At 35.5% G+C, this 20,487-nt stretch overlaps 1 protein-coding gene across 13 annotated transcripts in view; it reads left to right on the top strand.

The window, feature by feature from the left end:
* The window catches only part of TSC22D1 (TSC22 domain family member 1), a 122,344-nt gene that overhangs the window by 33,497 nt on the left and 68,360 nt on the right, over window positions 1-20,487 (top strand). For 2 of the 13 annotated variants that reach the window (XM_043478095.1, XM_043478089.1), the window contains 2 exons: window positions 17-163; window positions 1,060-2,746. The exons of 2 other annotated variants lie outside the window; for them this stretch is intronic. In XM_043478095.1, coding sequence (XP_043334030.1) covers window positions 17-163; window positions 1,060-1,195 — 283 coding nt within the window. In that variant the 3' untranslated portion in view covers window positions 1,196-2,746. Of the gene's footprint in view, window positions 1-3; window positions 2,747-20,487 lie in introns of those variants that run through there. 9 more of the 13 variants (XM_043478097.1, XM_043478092.1, XR_006271237.1 and 6 more) reach the window with 8 other exon arrangements.

Below are 20,487 nucleotides of genomic sequence, written 5' to 3'. Positions count from 1 at the left end.
CAGCTCTCTATTTCAGTGCTTCTCTCCTACCAGAGGTGCAAGGAGTGATCCTAGAACCACAGATACAGCCAAGACCACGGAGAGCTTTTGACGTCAGGGGTCCACTTTCTCCACTGAACCTTTGGAGGCAGAATATCCAGCTTCTGGAGAGAGTTGGGAAAGGGTAATAAACAAGTGGGTGCTTTCCATTATTTACTTGGGTTTATTTATAGACTGGAGTGTCCTTCCATTGCCCATTCAGTTGTTTACTCCTTGGGTTCATAGAAGAACCAAGTGGGGCTGCAATCTGTTTGTTTTTCTAAGAATGCTAACTAGTGCCCTTTCAGAAAAGAGACTTAAGATGTAGTTAATTTTCTCTCCAGATAATTAAAGCAGTGGCTGATTTGGGGGCACTGATTTGGTGAATGCCTGTGTAGTCCACAGGAATTTTTAAAAGGAAATATTTGCCCATTTTAACCTTTACTGGTATTAGTGTACTTCTCAGTGCTCTTTTATATTCCAGTATTTAAGAAGTTTCTGTATTTTGTCTTCGGGCAAACTGGACATCTGAGTTTTCCTAATTTACACCATCTGATGTCCAGGTGTTATCCTGCCCTATTAGTGAGAATTTTTGGTCTATTCTCCTATGTTGAACTTTAGGACTTCATATCAGGTAGATCTTTAACAGGTTGCAATGATAGTACCATTATGGTTTTACTGTCAAATCTAGGCTTCATTCTTTAATACTATACATACGAATGAATATGTTTCAGGAGATACTATCCCTGAAAGCTTTGTTAAATATACTCACAAGTAGTTTTCCAGTCCCTAGGAATAATGTTATTTGTGGCAAAAGAACCTTGTCCTAGATTTTCCCCATGGCATTAATACAGTTTTTCTGTTAGTATCTTTGATGCCAAGGGTAGGATTTGATTTCAGGAAGTTCTTATCATCTACAGTGGGTAGAACGTGAACTTTGGTGCCTTTGGCAAGTTTTCATTTTTTCCTTGGTGGATTCCTTCTGTGACTCCAGGTATCTTGATAATGGGAGACCGGTTTATTTGTTCTCTAATTGCCCAGATTTCTTTCAACTGGTAAACATCCTCCTTCAGCCAAAGGAACTCCTCTAGCAGAGCCTTCATGGATGATATCTGTCACACATGCAGCAACTGCAGTTTGGAAGGCAGTGGTGAACGGAGCCACGCACTATGTCTAGAAGACACAAGGATGAGAGAGCCACCTGACCTTGTCATTGACAAACTTTAAGAATTCTCTCTGGTGTACTCTTGATCTGGAAATGGAAAGGCTCAGATAATGACGTAATTTTCTCAGATTGGAACTTTACATGACCATGAAACTATTCCTTTCTATTCAGAAGACTGAACTAGAGGAAGCATGAGAGACTCCTTTCTTTAAAAAAGCAGCTCTCTATCTGTTTCACTTAAAAGATTTGTGGGATTGAAAATCACCTTAAGGAAGCAGGCAGACTTTCTGGTAGTCTCGGAGACCCAGAAAACTTAATGAAACTTGTCTTTTGTTGCCCAACACTGAAAAGAACTAGGAAGTAAAGGGTGAAAATCTTAATTATTCCTAAATTACTTTTAATATTAGGATGTACTTTTTCCATTTATCTTTTTCTAGTCTTGAGCCTTATTCTTGTCGAATCAGCAGATTCCAGTATAGAAGTAGAGGCACCTTCTAAGTTAAGTCTTTTAAAGTAAATACCTGTTAAACTTGAGGTATTGTTCTGCATTTGCAGGCATTCTAAAGTTGAATGATCCTGAAACAGAGAGTTATTTTACAGAGCAAAGGCAAGTAGTAGTAGTAGAATAAGCCTCTGTGTGTGAATTAAGTGTTGCAAGAAAGTTATCCAAACTATGGATTTGATAAATTGATGGAAGTAGCTATCAAAATGTTTTATTTCTCTTTTTAGTATCTATTAAACTAGTCAGTTGAAAGCTACTAAAGAAGTTTTTTAAAGTTATGCCATGCTGCCAGTTTGTCTTATTTGGTTTACATTTTAAGAATAGAAATTCTAGAGAGAACACTGTGGAAGCATCAAAATGTTTTAGGAATCTTAAGAGGTTTTAGAAACCACACTTGCTAGGTTATAACCTGGCCTTTAGTCTTTGTTGGCTATGTGTGGGACCCGTTTTCCCCTCATTAATTATACATAAACTTTTGTATGTATGGTACTTAAAAGTAAATTTAGAAGATCAATTTGAGCTAAAATTTCCCGGGAGAGCTCTGAATTCCCATAAACAATTACAACTTTTTACTCTTGATTTGCTTTTGTTAAAAGTTAATAAGATAGTTTTTACAAACACATATAAATTAAAAAATAACTACTCAACATTTTAGAAGGAACTCAGGGAACTGAAGGCCAGTTTATGGCCTTTTGTTTCAGTTTTGAAGAGAAATGATTTAGTCTCTTAATCCCATTCATCTCATGCTTTGATTAAATTTTAGCTTTGTTCCTTAAAGTGTGCAAAAGAAATGTAAGTGCATTTCTATTCATCTCATGCCACTGAAAGCTATTTAAAAGTGAAACCATGTATATTAATGTGAACTGATTTGTTTAAACTTTTATTTTGATTTTCTTTCAAATTTTAAAATATTTCATGTCACAATATGCAATCCTATATTTTTCAGTGTTTATTTTATGAATATTAATATAAGGTAACTTTTTTCTAGAATGACTAATTGTGTAACATTTGTATTATGTGATCATTTGAAAAACTAATAAATATTTTCTCCATGAAAAAAATGCACTTACTGATAAATGGCTTATTTTTCTTTCAGGAGTAGAAAATGGAAACTATAACAGTATTTTTAAATGTATTTTAATTTTATGTGTCTTCCTCTTAAGTATTTCTGAATATATATTCTATCCTTGTATGTGTTAAACTTTTTTGAGAAAAAAATTATTTAAACTGTTGAATTAAAATGACTTTTCATTGGGTCACACAGTGCCAAATTAAGGAAATAGGTGATCTATTTAGTCTTGTTTTTGCACTTTACTGATTAACTTCACCTTAGCTTTGTTTCCAGAATTGGATTTTTTTAGATGCCATTTTCGTATGTCAGTTTTGCAAACCATTAAAACTCTTGAGTTAATATTGAAAATATCAGGAGTAATATGCTCAAGTCTTTTTTAAAGTGAGATCTTGATAAACATAGACCCTTACCTAATTGCATGCAGAAGACATTTCTTCTAGTCAGAAAAAGAATATTTGAGAATAGTGACTTAAAGAACTATTCAATTAGTGGGTGCTGTTATAATAGGAGAAAGTATTTTACATTTTGATGTTCTGCTTGAACAAGTAATTGTAGAAGGGGAAATCTTAACTTACAGAGTCTCTTTCTTTTAACCTTACCAAGAGAACATGCGAAAGGATAAAATTTGGTTTTCATGATTCTTGTCTTTATATCGACATAAACTTAATTAGAGCCATTAGGACAATTTACGTTTTTATGCAGTCTGCTAGAAACAAGAGGAGATCTCTTTTGATTTGATGAAAATTTGTAAGAAGCAGACTGCTGAAATTAAAAAACTTTATGGTGGGGTCCTAGGTGACAAATAAGTTTAGTTAATGACAACTTGTGGATTAAAATGATCTAATTTGGCTCTCTAAAGAAATTATACTCTGAAAAAAAGAATTATAAAAGGAAATTATGATTTAGAATAGCTATTGTATTTACAGTGTGGGAGAGGAGCTAAAGTTCTTGGCTTTATTAGTCTAGTAAGTTTGGAAAAGATGAGTAAAAATACTGTGGATAAAATTTTGTTTTTAGAATTAAAGCTATTAAAAGATTCACAGACAAAATGTATTTCTGTGAAAGATGGGAGACTATGTTTCCTTGAGTACAAAAGAATTTAGAAGCCTTAACTATATGTATTTAAAAGATGTAGGGCAGGGAGTGTTAAATAAAAGCATTGCACTGGAAATTTCAAACATATTGTAAAAAGAGTGGTGAAGTGAGAGTTTTAAAAATAATTTTCATTACATGAACTCTTCCCTACACTATCAGTAGCCTCAAAATAAAAACAGTTATGAATATTGAACATGGCTTTATGTTTGAGGTATAAGAACTAAGCTTATTGTTTCACTATGATTCGTAGGACTAGCTCTAGAATAAAATAGTTTTTTTAAATTTGAGTAAAGAAAGTTTTTTTTTAATAACTTCTGTTTTAAAGAAGATAAATGTCAATAAGAAGTGTGACTACAAGTACTGACATATATATATGATAAATATATCCATAAATCTTACTTGATTTTGCTGTATTCAAACACTTGAGCAAAATGTCAGTGCCTAGATGTCCTAAGCAATTTCTTGATTTTTTAAAATTCAGATATTTTTATTTCCCATTTTAAAAAGTTCACATTAACTTAGTCCTGAAATGTGGAATATTTGTATTTCCAAAATAAGCACATAGGTGCTCTTTAAAGGTTTTTCCCACTTAAATGTACATCTAAGGTAATCAGATTACTGCAGTAAAAAAAGACAAAAACAGAAAAACATGCTAGGGAACTTTGAAGTGTGCATCGGAGTTTTCAGGAATTGTGATCAAAGTGATCTCTACTCAAGAGGTAAGGTATGGCATGTAGGTAGAAAATGTTCAGAATATTTTCAGTATAACATCTGGTGATAAAGTGACCTACAACAGATATCCTTGGATTTTCAGACAGATGTAGAATTAGGGAAAGAATTTTTCTTTAAATTTGTCCCAGAGAAGAGCAATGGGTAAACCACAAATTTGTTTGGAGTGAACTTAGGAACATACGTCTATCTACATTGTACTCTCTGTACCTGGCCTACTGTATTCCAGGCATCTCCTACCCTTGCTCTTTTTTTTTTTTTTTTAACCCTTGTTCTCTTAATGTTTATGATCCATACTTAATTTAGTATTTCTTATGCACTGAGCACTGTTAAAATACTGTACTTTACATGGAAAGTTGAGTACATATTTTATGAGGTTATTCCCTGGTTGTTGGTTGTGTATGCTTATTTTTATTAAACGAAACCTAAAATATAGAAAACTGTAGCTGTACTGAGTAATTTTAACTTTGGTTTTAGAAGTTAATTTGAGTTTTAAACATTCACTTTCAGTATTGTTGGCTGGTATATACAAAATTATTCAGACAAGATATTTATAAGGTTATTCCATAAGGTATATTAAGTGGGTTCAAAGAATCAAATGTTAGCATCATAATCAGTATATCTAGAAACAAAGGAAAATGTAATATTCAGTATAGATGAGCTAGAAATATGATTTAGGATTTTTTTCCCTAAAATTACATTGTTATAATTTACTCAGTAGATGACAACATAAAAAACAATAATCTTGCATCCTGTCTTTTTAATTCTTTTTATAAGAATACCAGCTTGTGGACATTAGGCTTTTACTTAAAATACTGTGCTATCTGTTGTGCTTTTTCCTTTATACAGAGCACATGATTTTGTTGCTATGAACTAGTGATAGCACTCATGACTTCAGTGAGATAGCTCATTCCATGTTCAGGATGCTCTGATGGTAAGATGCTGATCCAGAATATGCTTCCATGTCATTTTTTTATTTGAAGATTACCTTAGGAATTAGCCAAGTTAGAACCTTCATCTTATGTACAAGATTAATGTCTGAGAATATCACGTGTATTTCTAATATCACATAGTTCATTAAAGGTCTGTTGTAGGATTTGAGTCTCTTGAAGGCTCTGATATCTATACTTATCCTGTACTTTATTGCTGCCTCATGTTAGTCCTAGTTCTGGGAACATCGAGCAAGTCTGATTCCCTTCAAGTACCATAGCCTTCAGGTGATTTAAGATGGCTCTCATACTGCATCAATTTCAAATGCAGTTTGTTTTTTTTTCCCCTGCTAAGCATACTTCCATTTCTTGCTCTTAGGTAGCATGGTTTTGAAATCCTTAAGAGTTTTGTAGATCTCTGAACATGCTTCAGTATATTATTTTTCTTTTAAGGTGTGACACTAGACAGCACAGGTGTGCTCAGCCTCTGTTTGACCTTGTGACACTCACTGCTTTGTTTATCCTTACATATTTATCCAGTCAGGTGCTTAATGTTATGAGATTCTCTTGGACAAAAGAGTTTCATATTGATACGCAAATTTTGTTTTTAAAAAAAATCAGGGCAGTATCTTCCAGACTAACATGCGCAGTTCAGTGGAAAAGAAAATGACTCCAAGTCAAGCCAAGACCTTGAGAAAGCAATCAAAGAAGTGTAATCTTCATTTTAGTTATTGCTTGCTTAATTCTGACTCACAGAGCTATAAATTCTGTATTAAATAGTTTTTATTGTTGTTGTTCAGTCGCTAAGTCATGTCTCACTCTTTGTGACCGCATGGACTGAGCACCCCCAGGCTCTGAGCATCCTCCACCTCGCCTCCACTATCTCCCAGAGTTTGCTCAAACTCAAGTCCATTGAGTCAGTTATGATATCTAGCCATCTCATCCTCTGCCGCCCCCTTCTCCTTTTGCCCTCAATCTTTCCCAACATCAACATCTTTTCCTTGCTTTTTGCATCATGTGGTCAAAGTATTGGAGCTTCAGCATCAGTCCTTCTAGTGGATATTCAGGGTTGATTTCCTTTAGGATTGACTAGTTGGATCTCCTTGCAGTCCAAGGAACTCTGAAGAGTCTTCTCCAGCACCACAATTCAAAAGCATTAATTCTTAATGCAAAATGTTATTTTTCAGATTGTCCTTTAGTAATTTAAGGGGAAGCAGGCCCTTTGGAGCTAAATTGTTGACACAGGACTGACATTGAGACAAAAATGAACTTGTGTTTAGTAACATAATTAAAACTGGAAGTGAAAGGCAGTGCTTCAGTGGAAAAATTTGAGATACACCCCAAACGGCTGAAGATGGTGGAGAAGTGCCCTGGAAGCCTGTGTGGCCAAAATTCTCGTGCAAGCAGTTTCCTGTTGCCTCTTGAAATTTCGTGCAATACTTCAGCAACGTTGTTTTGGTATAACAGTGTTTTAAGCTACCAGTTAAACAGCTCCCCGCCCCCCCCCCCCAAATTGAGCTTCAGGAAGACATGTATTTAATACCTTTACGGTATGAGTAGCCTAATGATTTGTTTAATGGTTGGTTGCATGTACCTTTAGGGTATGTGTTACCTATTTTTGAGAAATACTCAGGGTGTGTTCTACCTTACCTGAGTTAAAAAGAATTTGGGGACAAATGAGCAAGAAAGAAAAGAACGATTTATGTGCCTATTTTGTGCAACTTTTGCTAGGTGAATTACATATATTTATGTGATTAAATCCAGTTGACCTTTTAGGTAATTTTTTATTTTACACCCAAAGATGCCAAAACTCAGAAATCACAATATCTGCCCAAGGGCACATAATAAATAAGTAACAAAACTAGCATTTAAAAGAAAATTTGTCAAAATCTAAAGAATTCTATCATATTGTTGATTGTCAAACATCTTTGCCAAAAAGAATGGATATTCTTAGGAAAATTTCATTTTTAAAAGGGATATTTTACTTAGTATGCATTTTAAAATTGAGAGTAATTTTAGTCTTTACAGAAAAATTCACCAGAAAGTTCAGAATACCTCCCTCCTCCCCATATACAATTTTGCTTATCGTAGTTTGCTCTATTGACATCTTGTGTGGTGTATTTTATAATTCATGAACTGATATCGATACCTCATTATTAAGTGAAATGCACAGTTTAGGGTTCACTCCTGTCATACAGTTCTGCAAGTTTCCTCATATACATAATGTCATGTATCATAGTGTCATACAGAAAAGTTTCACCAACCTACACATGATATTCCTATATTCATCCCTCTCTTCCCTCCCCACCCCTGGCAATCACAGATCTTTTTCTTCTTTCTGTAGTTTTACCTCTAACCACCTCAGACTGGCTTCTTTCAGTTAGCAATGTACAATGTCTCTTTGTGACTTGTTAATGTACTTTTTATTACTGAATGGTATTCCATCATATAAATCTACCACTGTGTGTTTATCCACTCATCTTTGAAGGACATCCTGATTGCCTCCAGTTTTTGGCACTTAAGAGCAAAACTGCTGTAAACATTGGTGTGTAGGTTTTTTGAGGACAGAAGATTTCAACTCATTTGGAAAAACACCCAGCAGTGCAATTGCTGGATCTTACGGTAAGACTGTGCTCAGCATTGTAAGAAACTGCCCAGCTGTCTTACTTCCACAGTGGCTGTACCATTTTGCCTTCCCACCAGCGATGAACCAGAGTTCCTGTTCTGCATCCTTGCCAGCGTGTGGTGGTGGTTGTGTTTTGGATTGTAGTCCCTCTGATAGGTGTATAGTGGCTTCTTCTTGTTTTATTTTGCAATTCTGTAATGATACTGTTTACCATGTGTATATCCTTTTCTGTGAGGTCTCCTTTCAGATCTTTTGCCCATTTAAAAAGTTTTTTTTTTTTCCTTTTGTTGAGTTTTAAAAGTCCTTTGTATGTTTCAGATAGCACTACTTTACCCGAGAAGTGTTTTGCAAGCATTTTCTCTTCTTCTGTGACTTGTCTTCATTATCTCATCCTTGTCTCCTAGAGAGCAAAAGTTTTAAACTTTAATCAATTCCACATCAGTTTTTTTTCCTCTAATGGATTGTGTGCTTTTGATGTTGCATCTTTTAAAAACTCACTGTCACTGTTAAACCCATGGTCACCTACATTTTTTTGTATGTTACCTTCAGGAAGTTTTACAGTTTTGATGTAGGCCTGTGATCCATTTTGGATCACAGTTATTAACTTTTGTGAAAGGTGTAAGGCTTAAGAAAAGACTGTCCTTTTTCCTTTGTATTTTCTTTGCTCCTTTTTCAAAGATCACTTGACTATATTTGTATGGGTCTGTTTCTGGGCCCTTTATCCCATTTCATTTACCTGTCTTTTCTGCTGATACTACACTGTGTTGAATACTGTAGATTTTTCGGTTCATCTCAAAATTGGTTGTCAGTTTTCTAATTTTCTAGGTCTTTCACTGAAACTGAAACTAGGTCTTTCATATAGATTTTAGAATCAGTTTGTCCACAAAATGACTTAACTAGGGTTTTTATTGGGATTGCATCAGATCTAAAGATTAAGTTGGGAAGACCTGACGTCTAACCATCTATGATCATGTAATTAGTCTCCCATTTATTTAGATCTTTGATTTTTTTAATCAACATTTTGTAGTTTTTTCCTCACATAGATCCTGTATATATTTTGTTAAATTTATACCTAAGTATTTTTTTTTTTTTTTTTTGGTGCTGATGCAAATGGTGTATTTTTAACTCCAGTTGTTCATTCCTGATATATAGGAAAACAGTTAACTTTACCTTTATCTTGCAACCTTTTTATAGTTGCTTACTAGTTACAGGTGCTTTTTCTTTCTTTCTTTAGGGACTTTCAATATACAGTGTGGCAGCTGCAGACAAAGACAGTTTTATGGTTTCCTTCTTAGTCTTTATACCTTTCATTTCCTTTGCTTATTGCACTGGTTAGGACTTGCAAGTACAAAGTTGAATAAGGATGGTGAGAGGGGACTTCCTTGTCTTATTCATGATATTGGGTGGAAGGCATCTGGTTTCTTACCAATAAGCATGATGTTAGGTGTAGGTTTTTTGTAGATATTTTTCACATTATGAAAGTTCCCCTCTAGTTCTGGTTCCTCAGGTTTTTTGTTTGAGTGTTGTGTATTTTTTTAAAATCATGGGTTGATGTTGCCTTTTGTCAAATGCTTTGTATTTATTGATATGATCATATGATTTTTCTCTAGTGTTTATAATTGATTTTTGAATACTAAATCAGCCTTACACATGTGGGTTAAATGGAGCTTGGCCATGGTGTATAATTCTTTTTACATGTTATTGCATTCAGTTTGTTAATATTTTGTCAAGTATTCTTGTATCAAGCTTAATGAAACACTGGTCTGTAATTTTCTTTTTTGTAATGTCTTTGACTTTGATATTCTACTTGCTTCATAGAATGAGGAAGGAATTGTTCTCTTTGTTTCTACTTTCTGAAGGAAATTGTAGAGAATTGGTGTTCTTTTATTAAACATTTGGTAGAATTCATCAGTGAAACCATCTGGGCTTTGTGCTTTCTGCTTGGGAGGGTTATTAACTGTTAATTCAGTTTCTTTCAATAGATATAAACCTTTCCAGTTTGTTCCTTGTAAGTTTTGGTAGATTATGTCTTTTAAGTTCACTTAATCTAAGTTAACAAATTTGTAGAGATAAGAGTTCATAATATTCCTTACTACCCTTTAATGTCCGTGGGGTCAGTAGTAATGGCTCCTCTTTCATTTGTGTTATTAGTGACTTATGTCTTCTTTCTTTTTACTTGTTAGCCTGGCTAGAGATTTATCAGTTTTATTGATAAAATTACCAAACCTTGGTTTTGTGGATTTTTCTCTGTTTTATTGTTGGCAGTTTCATTGACTTCTCTAGTTTTTATTTCTCTTCTTCTGCTTGCCTTAGGTTTATATTGCTCTTCTTTCTCAGCACTGTTTTTGCTGTATTCCAGAATTTTGATAAATTGTATTTTCACTTTCTTAAGTTTGAAATATTTAAAGATTTCTCTTGAGACTTTTAAAACCAATGTATTATTTAGAAGTGTTGTTTAATCTCCATTTTGGGGATTTTCATCTATCTGTAAATATTTGGTATCTTACTAATTTTTAGTTTAGTTCTATTGTGATCCAAGAGCATACTCAGTATGCTTTCTATTCTTTTAAAATTTTGTGGTGTGTATTTTGGCCTTTAATCTTGGTGAATTCTCCATGTGAGCTTGAGAAGGTGTATTTTGCTGCTGTTAGATGAAGTAGAAGTAGTCTTTAGATGTCAGTTAGATCCAGCTGATTGATGGTGCTGTTCGGTTCAACTCTCTTTACTGATTTTCAGCCTGCTGAGTGTCACTTACTGGTAGAGCAGCATTGAAGTCTTTCAGTATGTTAGTCTATTCATCAGTTTCTCATTTCAGCTGTCAGTTTTTGACTCACGTATATTGATGCTCTTTTGTTAAACAAATACATACTAAGGGTTGTCATGTCTTCATAGAGAATTGACTCCTTCATCGTTGTGTAATGTCCTTTATCCCTGGTAACTTTTCCTTGTTCTGAAGTCTGATTTTCCTGAAATGTATGTGGTTATTCTCGTGTCTTTTAATTAATGTTATGATATATCTTTCTTATCCTCTTACTTTAAATCTCCTGTATCTTTATATTTACTGTGAACGTTTCTTACAATATATAGTTGGGTCTTTTTTTTTTTCCTCCAATTCATTTGACAGTCTCTGTCTTTTAATTGGTATATTTCAACCATTTACATTTAAAGCAATGTTTTTTAGTTGGATTTATATCTATCTTGTTTGTAACTTTTCTGTTTATTGCCTTTGTCCTTCTAAAATGTGTTTTGCCTTACACTCTATTTCTGCCTTCTCTGATATAATTCTAGCCTAGGGTCCTAGCATTTACATATGCTTTGCCAGGAGCCTTCTAAATCATTTCACTTCTTTAATTTGATTCATTTAATTCTTTTGAGCATCCACTTACTAAATTTTATGCATCTCTCAAGTGCTGAAGATAAGATGCTTCTACCCCATACCCATCTTTTCAAAGGCTTTTCCCCTTTGTTCTCCGGAGCCTGGATCTATCTCTGTGTCTTGTCAAAGACTTTATGGCTTTGGTATTTTCTCTCTGAGCCAGTCTCCCTCTCTGCTGGATCATTCCCATTACCATCTAGTTATGCTTTCATATGTTATCTTAAGGAAGCTATCTTGACCTTTTCCCTCACCCTCTAACTTCTACTACAGTCTCTACTCACTTTTATTACCAAGAATTATCTACTCATTGTTATAACTTCTCAAATTTTATTTATTTCTTAGTCTATCCCTTTGTGGCCTTTGCCTCTAACATCATGTGACTGCTCGTATCAAAGTCTCTCGGGTTCTGTGGCAATAGCTAGCAGGTCTACTCGATGCTTACTTGTACCTTCTGACCTCTTAGCAGAATTCATTGTAGTTGAACCTATCTTCTGAAATGCCCTTCTCAGTCCTTGAGTTTTTCTTTTAGCCTCTTCTTCCTTTGCACTTAGATGACTTCATCCATTCCCATGACTTAATGCTTTTTCTTTTTTTTAAACTCCCCTAATGGTTATCTCTTGCCCAGCGACCTCCTTAAAGCTCCAGTCTTGATACCCACTTGGTTATCAAGTGGATTAAACTACATTAAGAAAAAAAAGTCCAACCCCAGGCTATTTTTTCTCTGTCTTCATTTCAGTAGAGAAGGATGTTCATCTCACATCAAAAACAATGGAGTGGTCTCCCTTACCTCCCATATGCAATCTGTTATTGTTAGTTCAGTTGTTTGTTTGGGGATTTTTAAAAAAAACTTTGTTTTTTCTTCTTTTTATAGCAGTTTTACATTTATAGAAAAATTGACCAAAAAATACAGAGCTTCTATATTAATTTCCCCTCCCTAGTTTCCTTTGCTTGCATTAGTTTGGTATATTTGTTGTAGTTGAACCAGTTTTGGTGCATTGAAGTCCAGAGTTTACATAAGGATTTACTCTTTGTGTCAGCAGTGCTGTGGATTTTGCTAAGCGTGTAATTTCACCTATCCATCATTAGAGTATCTTATCACCACCACAGTCCCTGGCACCCACTGATATTTTTACTGTCTCTCAAGGTTTGTCTTTCCTAGAAGGTCATATAGTTGGAATCTTGTAGCATTTCCTGCTGGTTTCTTTCACTCAGCCATATGCAGTTAAGGCTCGTCCTTACCTTTTTGTGGCTTGATAGCATATTTCTTTTTAATACTGTATAGGTCTGCCACAGTTTGTTCTTCACCTTTTGAAGGACATCTTGGTTGCTTCCTGTGTTAGGGACTTAAGGAGTAAAGAAAGCTACTATAAACATTTGTGTGCAGGTGTTCTGAGGACATACATTTGCAACACACTTGGAAAAATACCTGGTAGTGCAACTGCTGGATCTTAAACGGTAAGCCTCTGTTTAGGTTTGTAGGAAACCACCACACTATTCCAGAGTAGCTGTACCGTTTTGCATTCCTACCAGCAGTAAGGGAGAATTCCTGTTGTTTTACGTCTTTGTCAAGTAGAAAATAAAATACAGCCCAAAAGCAGAGCCAAAAAATAGTATCTAGTTTTTCACCGAGAAATTATGAAACAGACTTTACATATAAATATCTCTACTTTTGGTGGAGTTTTCATGTCACAACAGTTGACTGTATTTCCCAAGAATGTTAAGAGGTGTTAAATCCTTTAGGATAACCTCCTCTTGATTATAGGTATCCTGACTTATACTGTAGACTAGTGAAAAAGGTTATAGATGTGTGGTGGTATCTCATTGTTTTAATTTGCAGTCCCCTAATGTCATGATATTGAGCATCTTTTCACATGCTTATTTTCCATCTTTATATCCTCTTTGATATTTAGATAAGGCCAGTGTTTTTAGATTGATCTATTTTTTCCCCAATGTGGATGTTTATTTTTTCTAGCACCAGCTTTTGAGAAGACTGTCCTTTCACCTTTGAATTGCTTTGGTTCCTTTTATAAAGATCAGATTTCCCTCCTAAATCTGTCTCAAGCCTGTCCAGCTTCTCACTGTTTCCATCTACCAACCTCTACTCCAGGCTGTCCCTTGCCTGGACTCTTGCAGTAGCCCTCTCTGGTCACCTTGACTCCTGTGTTCTTCATAGAATAGGATTTATTACATCCATCCGTATCTGTTTCCTGTTGAAGACTCAGTTGCTTTTCTTCATTAAAACTATAAAATCCAAATTCTTTTATCATGGCCTATGATCTTGCCTCCAGCTTTGCTCTAATTCCTGCTCTCTAGGCAGCCTTTGGTTTATTTCATGAAGTCTCTAAATTGCTTATCCTCTACTTTAGGGGATTCCCAGTGACTGGAATGCCCCTTCCTCTGATTGTAGGTCTCAGCTTCAGTGTTTGCTTTTCAGAGGTGCTGTCTCTAGTCACTAGATCTAAACATTCCGTTCTGCTTCTTAACCTTCATTCTTTGATATCAATTCCTTCCTAGTCTTTTTCTCAATTTAAAATATAGTTTATCTGTTTATATATTGCCTGGCTTCCAGAGGTCATGTCTGTTGTTCATACTGTTTCTTAGCACTTGGCAGAGTAGCTATCACACAGTAGGCCCTGAACAGATAGTGCAGTGAGGAAGACATAGGCAGCTTTTGAGATCCACATAGAAATAGGTGAATCGCAGTGCCACTTCAGTGCTGTTGGACCATTGTTACAGTTCTGGAAAATAAGCAATAGAAGACGTTAAAAAAAAAAAACAAACTTTGGGTTTCTTTCTCAGTAGTGTGAACTGCTGATTGCAGAAACCTTACCGCCCAGGCTTATTTATGAATCCTCATTGCCTTGGCCGTGAGTGAGTTAAATATTTGATAATGCGGGGTGAACATAACTTTCACCCTGGCAGTACGAGACTTAGGGTGTCCAGTGTTCCAGAAATCATCTGCTGGTCCTGACAGTGCGGGTGCTTTCAGGACAGTCTCAGGCCCGCTGAGAGATGGTCCAGCCTGCTGGCTGAGCATGGCCTGAAGGGTGAGTGTTGGACTTGAGCGCCCAGTGCGGCCGTTCACCTGGGCAAGTTTAACCCCCGCGGGCCTCAGTCTCCTCCTCTGTGAAGGAGCTAATGAACGCTGCATGCGGTTGTGATGAGGGCTGAATAGACACATACTTACGTAAAGCATTTTTTCATGTGCCAGATAAAGAAAAAGTGCTTATTCTGTCATTAACATTTTATGATGTTAGAGTACCCTGAGTAATACGCGGCTTTCTCAACAGACAATTCCGTTCCCACGTTTTCTTTGGACTTCATTCTGATGCCAAACATAAATCTTAATCTTCTCGGCACCCATCCTTTCTCCTCCACCTATGCTCTGCATCCAGTCACCTCTGCTTTCTCAGGTGTTTTAGGACTTAAATTTTGTCTCATGTTTCTTCCTTTCAAACAAATCTTTCTTGTATGCATACACACACATTCAAGTCTCCAATTAAAAAAATAAGTAACTGCAGACGTTGCCCCACCTCTTCCTCTGTGTATGCAGACTTACTCTCTAAAACATTCTCTCCATTTCTTTCAGTGCCACTCATTTCTCTGTCTACTCCAAGCTTGTTTCTACCTCTTAACTTCATTGAAATGATACCACTGAGGTGATCAGTGACCTTATCACCAAATCAACTGGATCTTTTCCATCCCTTGCCACATGTGCGCTCAGCATTCAGCACAATTGACCCTTTTCTAACATTCGGATTCTGAACATTCTAACATTCTGAATTCCTCCTATCTTTCTGGCTGGTTCTGAGTCTGATTTGCAGACCCATTCTTTCCCGTGCTTTATTTTACATATTGAGAGTTTCTGAGGCTGGATCCTTGGTCATTTAATTACCTTTATACTGATGATTCAAGTTCAGTAATACTGGTCCAGCTTTAGAGACAGAATGACCTACTTGGCATCTCTTTCCCTGTCTTTGTGTCCCAAGGGCACTTCAGACACACTTTGTGAATTTTCCATCTGTCTCCCCTCAAATGTGATCTCCCTTAGCATTCCTCCTTTAGTGACTAGCACCGCCGTGCATCCACTTACGCGGGCCGGAAACCTAGATGACATTCTGTGTGTATTCCTCACACCTCCCTTACCCCATCTGTCACCCTCCCTTGTTGACGTTCGTGCCTGAAATCTCAGCAACCCGTTTCTCTGTTCCCAGTGTCCTCAGTCTGTTGTTTCCCAGCTTACACTGTAACAGTTCTGACTGGTCTCCTTGCATACAGCCTTGTGCTAGTCCAGTTCACTTTCCACAGTGCGGCCAGAGTGATGGTTCTCAACATACAAGTTTTAGTGATATTGTATCTTTAATTAAAACAATCAGCTTTCAAGTTTTAGTTCAAATCCTTGGGTAGGTTAGAGACAAAATCCTTATTATAATTTGTGAAACTCCAACAGACCAAGTTCCTGTTAACCTCTCCACTCATGCTTGGCCACTTTTATTTATTCATTTTTTTTATACTCTGCCTTTCCCTCATCTTTTTTTGCCTTCACTCTGTGGTCATTACCTTGCTTCAGGAATACCTCTGATGTTCTTGACCAGGTTAGATCACCATCCTCTTTGCTATCATAATGCCATGTTCATATCATATCAGTGGTCGCAGTCTTATATTTCTGTGTCCCACCTCTCCCTCCAGCTAAAAACCCCTAAGAGACCAAGGATTGTGTTTGGTTTTGCTTACCGTTTGTGGGTACTTACTTAGCCCAGTAACTGGCTTATACCCTTCAGTTCATCAGATCCTGAGATGCTACCTTTATTTTTCTTTCACTGAGGAGTAAAAAATTTAAAAAAGGAAGGAAAATAATGAAAGATATGCTCACAATAATGTTATTGAAAGAATTTTCTATAAAATTAGCTTGAACTATCACATTTTCTCCCAACCCCCTGCCTTTCTTAGATAATAAAAGAATGTTATTTAAGAAAAATATCCTAGAGTTTATTTCTAGATTCTTGATACTATACGAAAATAATTGGCATTTAATCATAGTTCCATTCTTGAGGCCTTCTGAAACAGAGAAATTAGATTTGTTTCTAACTTTGGAAATAAAATATTCAGGCTGGTTTTGATTTGTCTTTTAAGTGCAGCTTTGGTGACTTCCTGAACTCCCAGTTGATGCTGCCTTGTGATCATCTCTGGGAAGGGATGCTTAGTCATAATTTAAGTTCAAGAACAAGAATTACTTTTTAACTTTAGGGTGATGTGAGATGAGTCTTTGTCTAGCTCTTCATTTCATTAACTTACCCTTTCCTTTTCTCTCATACTTTTGTTTCTTATAGGAAGGTACCAACTGTCAGCATTTCTGTCTCCATTCCTTAGTTCATGAGGTTCTCTGCGCTGTTCTATTAGGGGGCCCAAGAGGGTTGTTCTATTAGGGGTCCAAGAGGATAGTTGCTATAACAGACTTAATTTTTGTCTTGACTCAGTTTATGCTTTATATTAGAGAGATTTATAATAGAAAAAACTCAGTTTGTCATTTGACATTGTATTATTTCTCAAAGGAATTTAAATTTAAAAATCTAAAAAACTTAAAAGTTTTAAATTTAAAAATTTATCCAAAGAAACTTTTTGTAATTTGGGGGGCCTTGCTTTGCTAGATGCTGAATAATCAGCACTCCTGGTAGCCTGGCATTTGGTAGTTGGAATAAACTAATCACTTCAGGCTTTTGCAATCACTTGAAATACTCATTAACTGTGAGTCATTGTTTTGAAATAATGTACATTATATTCTTTCTGTTTTTCTTGCTTGAATTGCCTAACTCAGTGTTAAGAACAGCTTTGTGTCGTGAGCTTAGCATACATTTTTGTTCTGAAAATCAAGTGGTGCCAAAGTATGTTGCAGGACAACAATTTATTCCTTTAACATCAAGTTGGTAGTAAGATGTTCTTTTGTAGAACAAAAAGTACAGCAAAGTACAGAACTTTTTTTTTTTCTTCTTACTGAAGTACTTATAAGAAAGTGGATATGTCTGAAATAATAGGGAACTAATTACCTCTCCGTGTCCCTGATGGCTCAGATGGTAAAGAATCTGCCTACAGTGCTGGAGACCTGGGTTCAATTCCTAGGTCAGGAAGAGCCCCTGGAGAAGGGAATGGCTACCCCCTCCAGTATTCTTGCCTGGAGAATTCCATGGACAGGGGAAGCTGGAGGCCTGCAGTCCATGAGGTCACAAAGTCTGACATGACTGAATGAATAACACCAACACTGACATCTTAAAAATTTATAAACACATTTCTTCGCTAAGAATGGAACTGCATTTCTTTATTTTCAAAATTGTTTACAGTAGTTCTTTGAAAGTATAGAATAATCTTCATATTTATGAATTAAAATCAGTTACTACTATCATTAATTAAAATATATCTGTATAAAGTAGCTTATTAAATGCTTTCTAAAATTTCTAGCTTTAATGATAAGGACCTAGTCATTTTTTCATGAGTAAATTAAAACATTTTAAGTATTACTGTTTTTAAGTTGGGACATTCTACTTTTCTAAATATAAAGCCTTTTATTAATGGAAAATGAGACTTAATAATGAACTCTTGTATTTTCCAATATTGTCTTTTAAAAAGTCATTGAAAACAATCCTGTGACGGCTATCAGGGTTTTAAAAATGAGCAGCTTTGTTTCCACTTTTCACATGAACCAGAGCTTTGATATTTTAGTTGCACAGTTCAGTGCATTAAAGACAAAACAAACCAATAATCATCTCCTAGCAGTCGTCTTTGTTCTCTGAACTCTTTGTGTTGGTGGTGGATGTAGGACTATTTGAAGACACATTTTGTGTATGTTTTCTAATTAAGTACTCTAAATTCTGAAACCTTTGTTTAAATATATTTATCTCCCTATAATAGAGTTTCTAATAGGCCTGTATCAGTATTCACAATTTAGATATTTCTCAATCTACTAAATAAGTTGGGATACTATAATGAAGAGGGGGTTATCCAAAGGATTTAACACCTCTTACATTCTTGGGAAATATAGTGAATTGTTGTGACATGAAAACTCCACTAGGAATGGAGATATTTATATGTAAATTCTGTTTCATAATTTCTCAGTGAAAAATTGGATACTGTTTTTTGGCTATACTTTTGGCCTATATTTTCTATCTGAGTTTGGCTTCTAAGAAAGGAAAAGGGGGATGAAATTTGTCATGTATATTAGAGTTTTATTCTTCACCTCTATAAATCAAAAGTTCTTTTTAAGCTCTTAAGTTTTCTTTCAGCCTTAATTTAAGTACATATTCAATGTGCAGATGTGAGAGATTTTTAAGATGACTCTGAACATTTCAATACAAATCACAAAATGGTGAGGATGTTTCTGAGCATCCATCTATAACATGCTTCATAATTTTTTAAAAATCTTGGTTACTTTGACAGCAATATGAATGATTTGATGGTCATTATTTTGACACTTATAAAATGGCTGTCAGAGATGATTCACAGAGATACATTGATTGATTTGACAGTAATTCCTAAATCATGATACTAAGATTTTAATATCATCCAGCAGTTACGCAGAGGTTTTGGTGATACTTGGCTGGTCCCTAGTAGTCTGACCTTGCACCTGATGGAATGGATTTTAATTTCCATCATTTTAAGAAATCGATTAGAAACCTGATGTTCTTCTGGAAGGTTTTGAAAGTGGTTAAATATTATGGTTCCAAGCTTTTAAATGAGAGGTTTTTAAAAATTACCTCTCTCAACATTTTTAGTACTGATCACACAATGACAGAGCTGTTTTGAGACATCCATCTTTAAAATTCCCATAGAAGTTATTCCTGGAAAGCAATCATTCTCTCATAAACTGCTGAAACGTTTTCACATCAAAGGTATGGGTTCAGTGTGTTTGTACTGAAGATTTCTGTTTGGTGGCTAATTAATCTCTTGTCATCACAGGAAAGCTCAGCAATTGTGAATGCTTTTCTTTTCATAAAAGAAAAACCCATAGCCCATCTTTTAAGTTCAACAGTCTAAGTTTTTTTACAATAGCTAGCTAGCAAGCCAAATAGAGGAAAAAGGATTTTTTTCTGTTCTCTGTCTCATTGAAAATACCCTTATGATTCTTCTGGGCTTCACTGGTGGCTCAGTGGTGAAGAATCTGCGTGCCAATGCAGGAGACGTGGGTTTGGTCCTTGGGTTGGGAAGAAACCCCTTGAGTAGGAAATGGCAACCCACTCCAGTATTTTTGCCTGGGAAATCGCATGGACAGACGAGCCTGGCGGGTTACAGTCAATGGGCTCACAAAAGAATCAGACACGACTTAGTGACTAAATAACAACAACAAATGATCTTTCTACTTTAAATAATTTTTTTAAATGAAATTAACAGCATTGATATCCTGGAGCATTTAGTGAAAACTTATAATTTCAACTTCTTTGCTGTAATAACTTGCCTGTGACTGGATGACTCATTGATTTTCACATGAGTTGATGTCTCTGATTTATCTGCAAATCCCTTTTCTAGCTAAAGCAGCTGCTCCATCGGAAGTTACAATTATAAAAGAAGAAATTTGCGGTTGAGATTATATCTTCGCCAGTAAAATTTTTCTTTAATTCATCATATACACAAACACAGTGTTTTATTTTGGAAACAGAATCTAGCAAACACCACAGGCTGAGCCATGTAAGAAATGTGTCTTCTTTTTATCTTCTATCCAACCTTTTTGGACTACATCATTTGCACCAGTGCTGCTTTCTTCAGATATTACACAATCTTTCTTATAACCCTTCTGACAATATTTATTGATTGAGGATTGCATTTTAATTTGTCACTAGACTTTTATTTTTAAAATTCAGTCAGTTTTGCCGTAGAGCAAAGTATTTTCCTAATGTAACATAACTACTTGTTAGGGATATTTAGTGACTGTTGTAAAATGTTGAGCCAACTGGATTGACTATTTGCATGGCTTTAAACATATCTTGAAA

The sequence above is a fragment of the Cervus canadensis genome, chromosome 9 (assembly GCF_019320065.1).
Source record: "Cervus canadensis isolate Bull #8, Minnesota chromosome 9, ASM1932006v1, whole genome shotgun sequence".
NCBI classification, from domain to species: Eukaryota; Metazoa; Chordata; class Mammalia; order Artiodactyla; family Cervidae; genus Cervus; species Cervus canadensis.
This window is presented reverse-complemented; position numbering and strand designations above follow the sequence as displayed.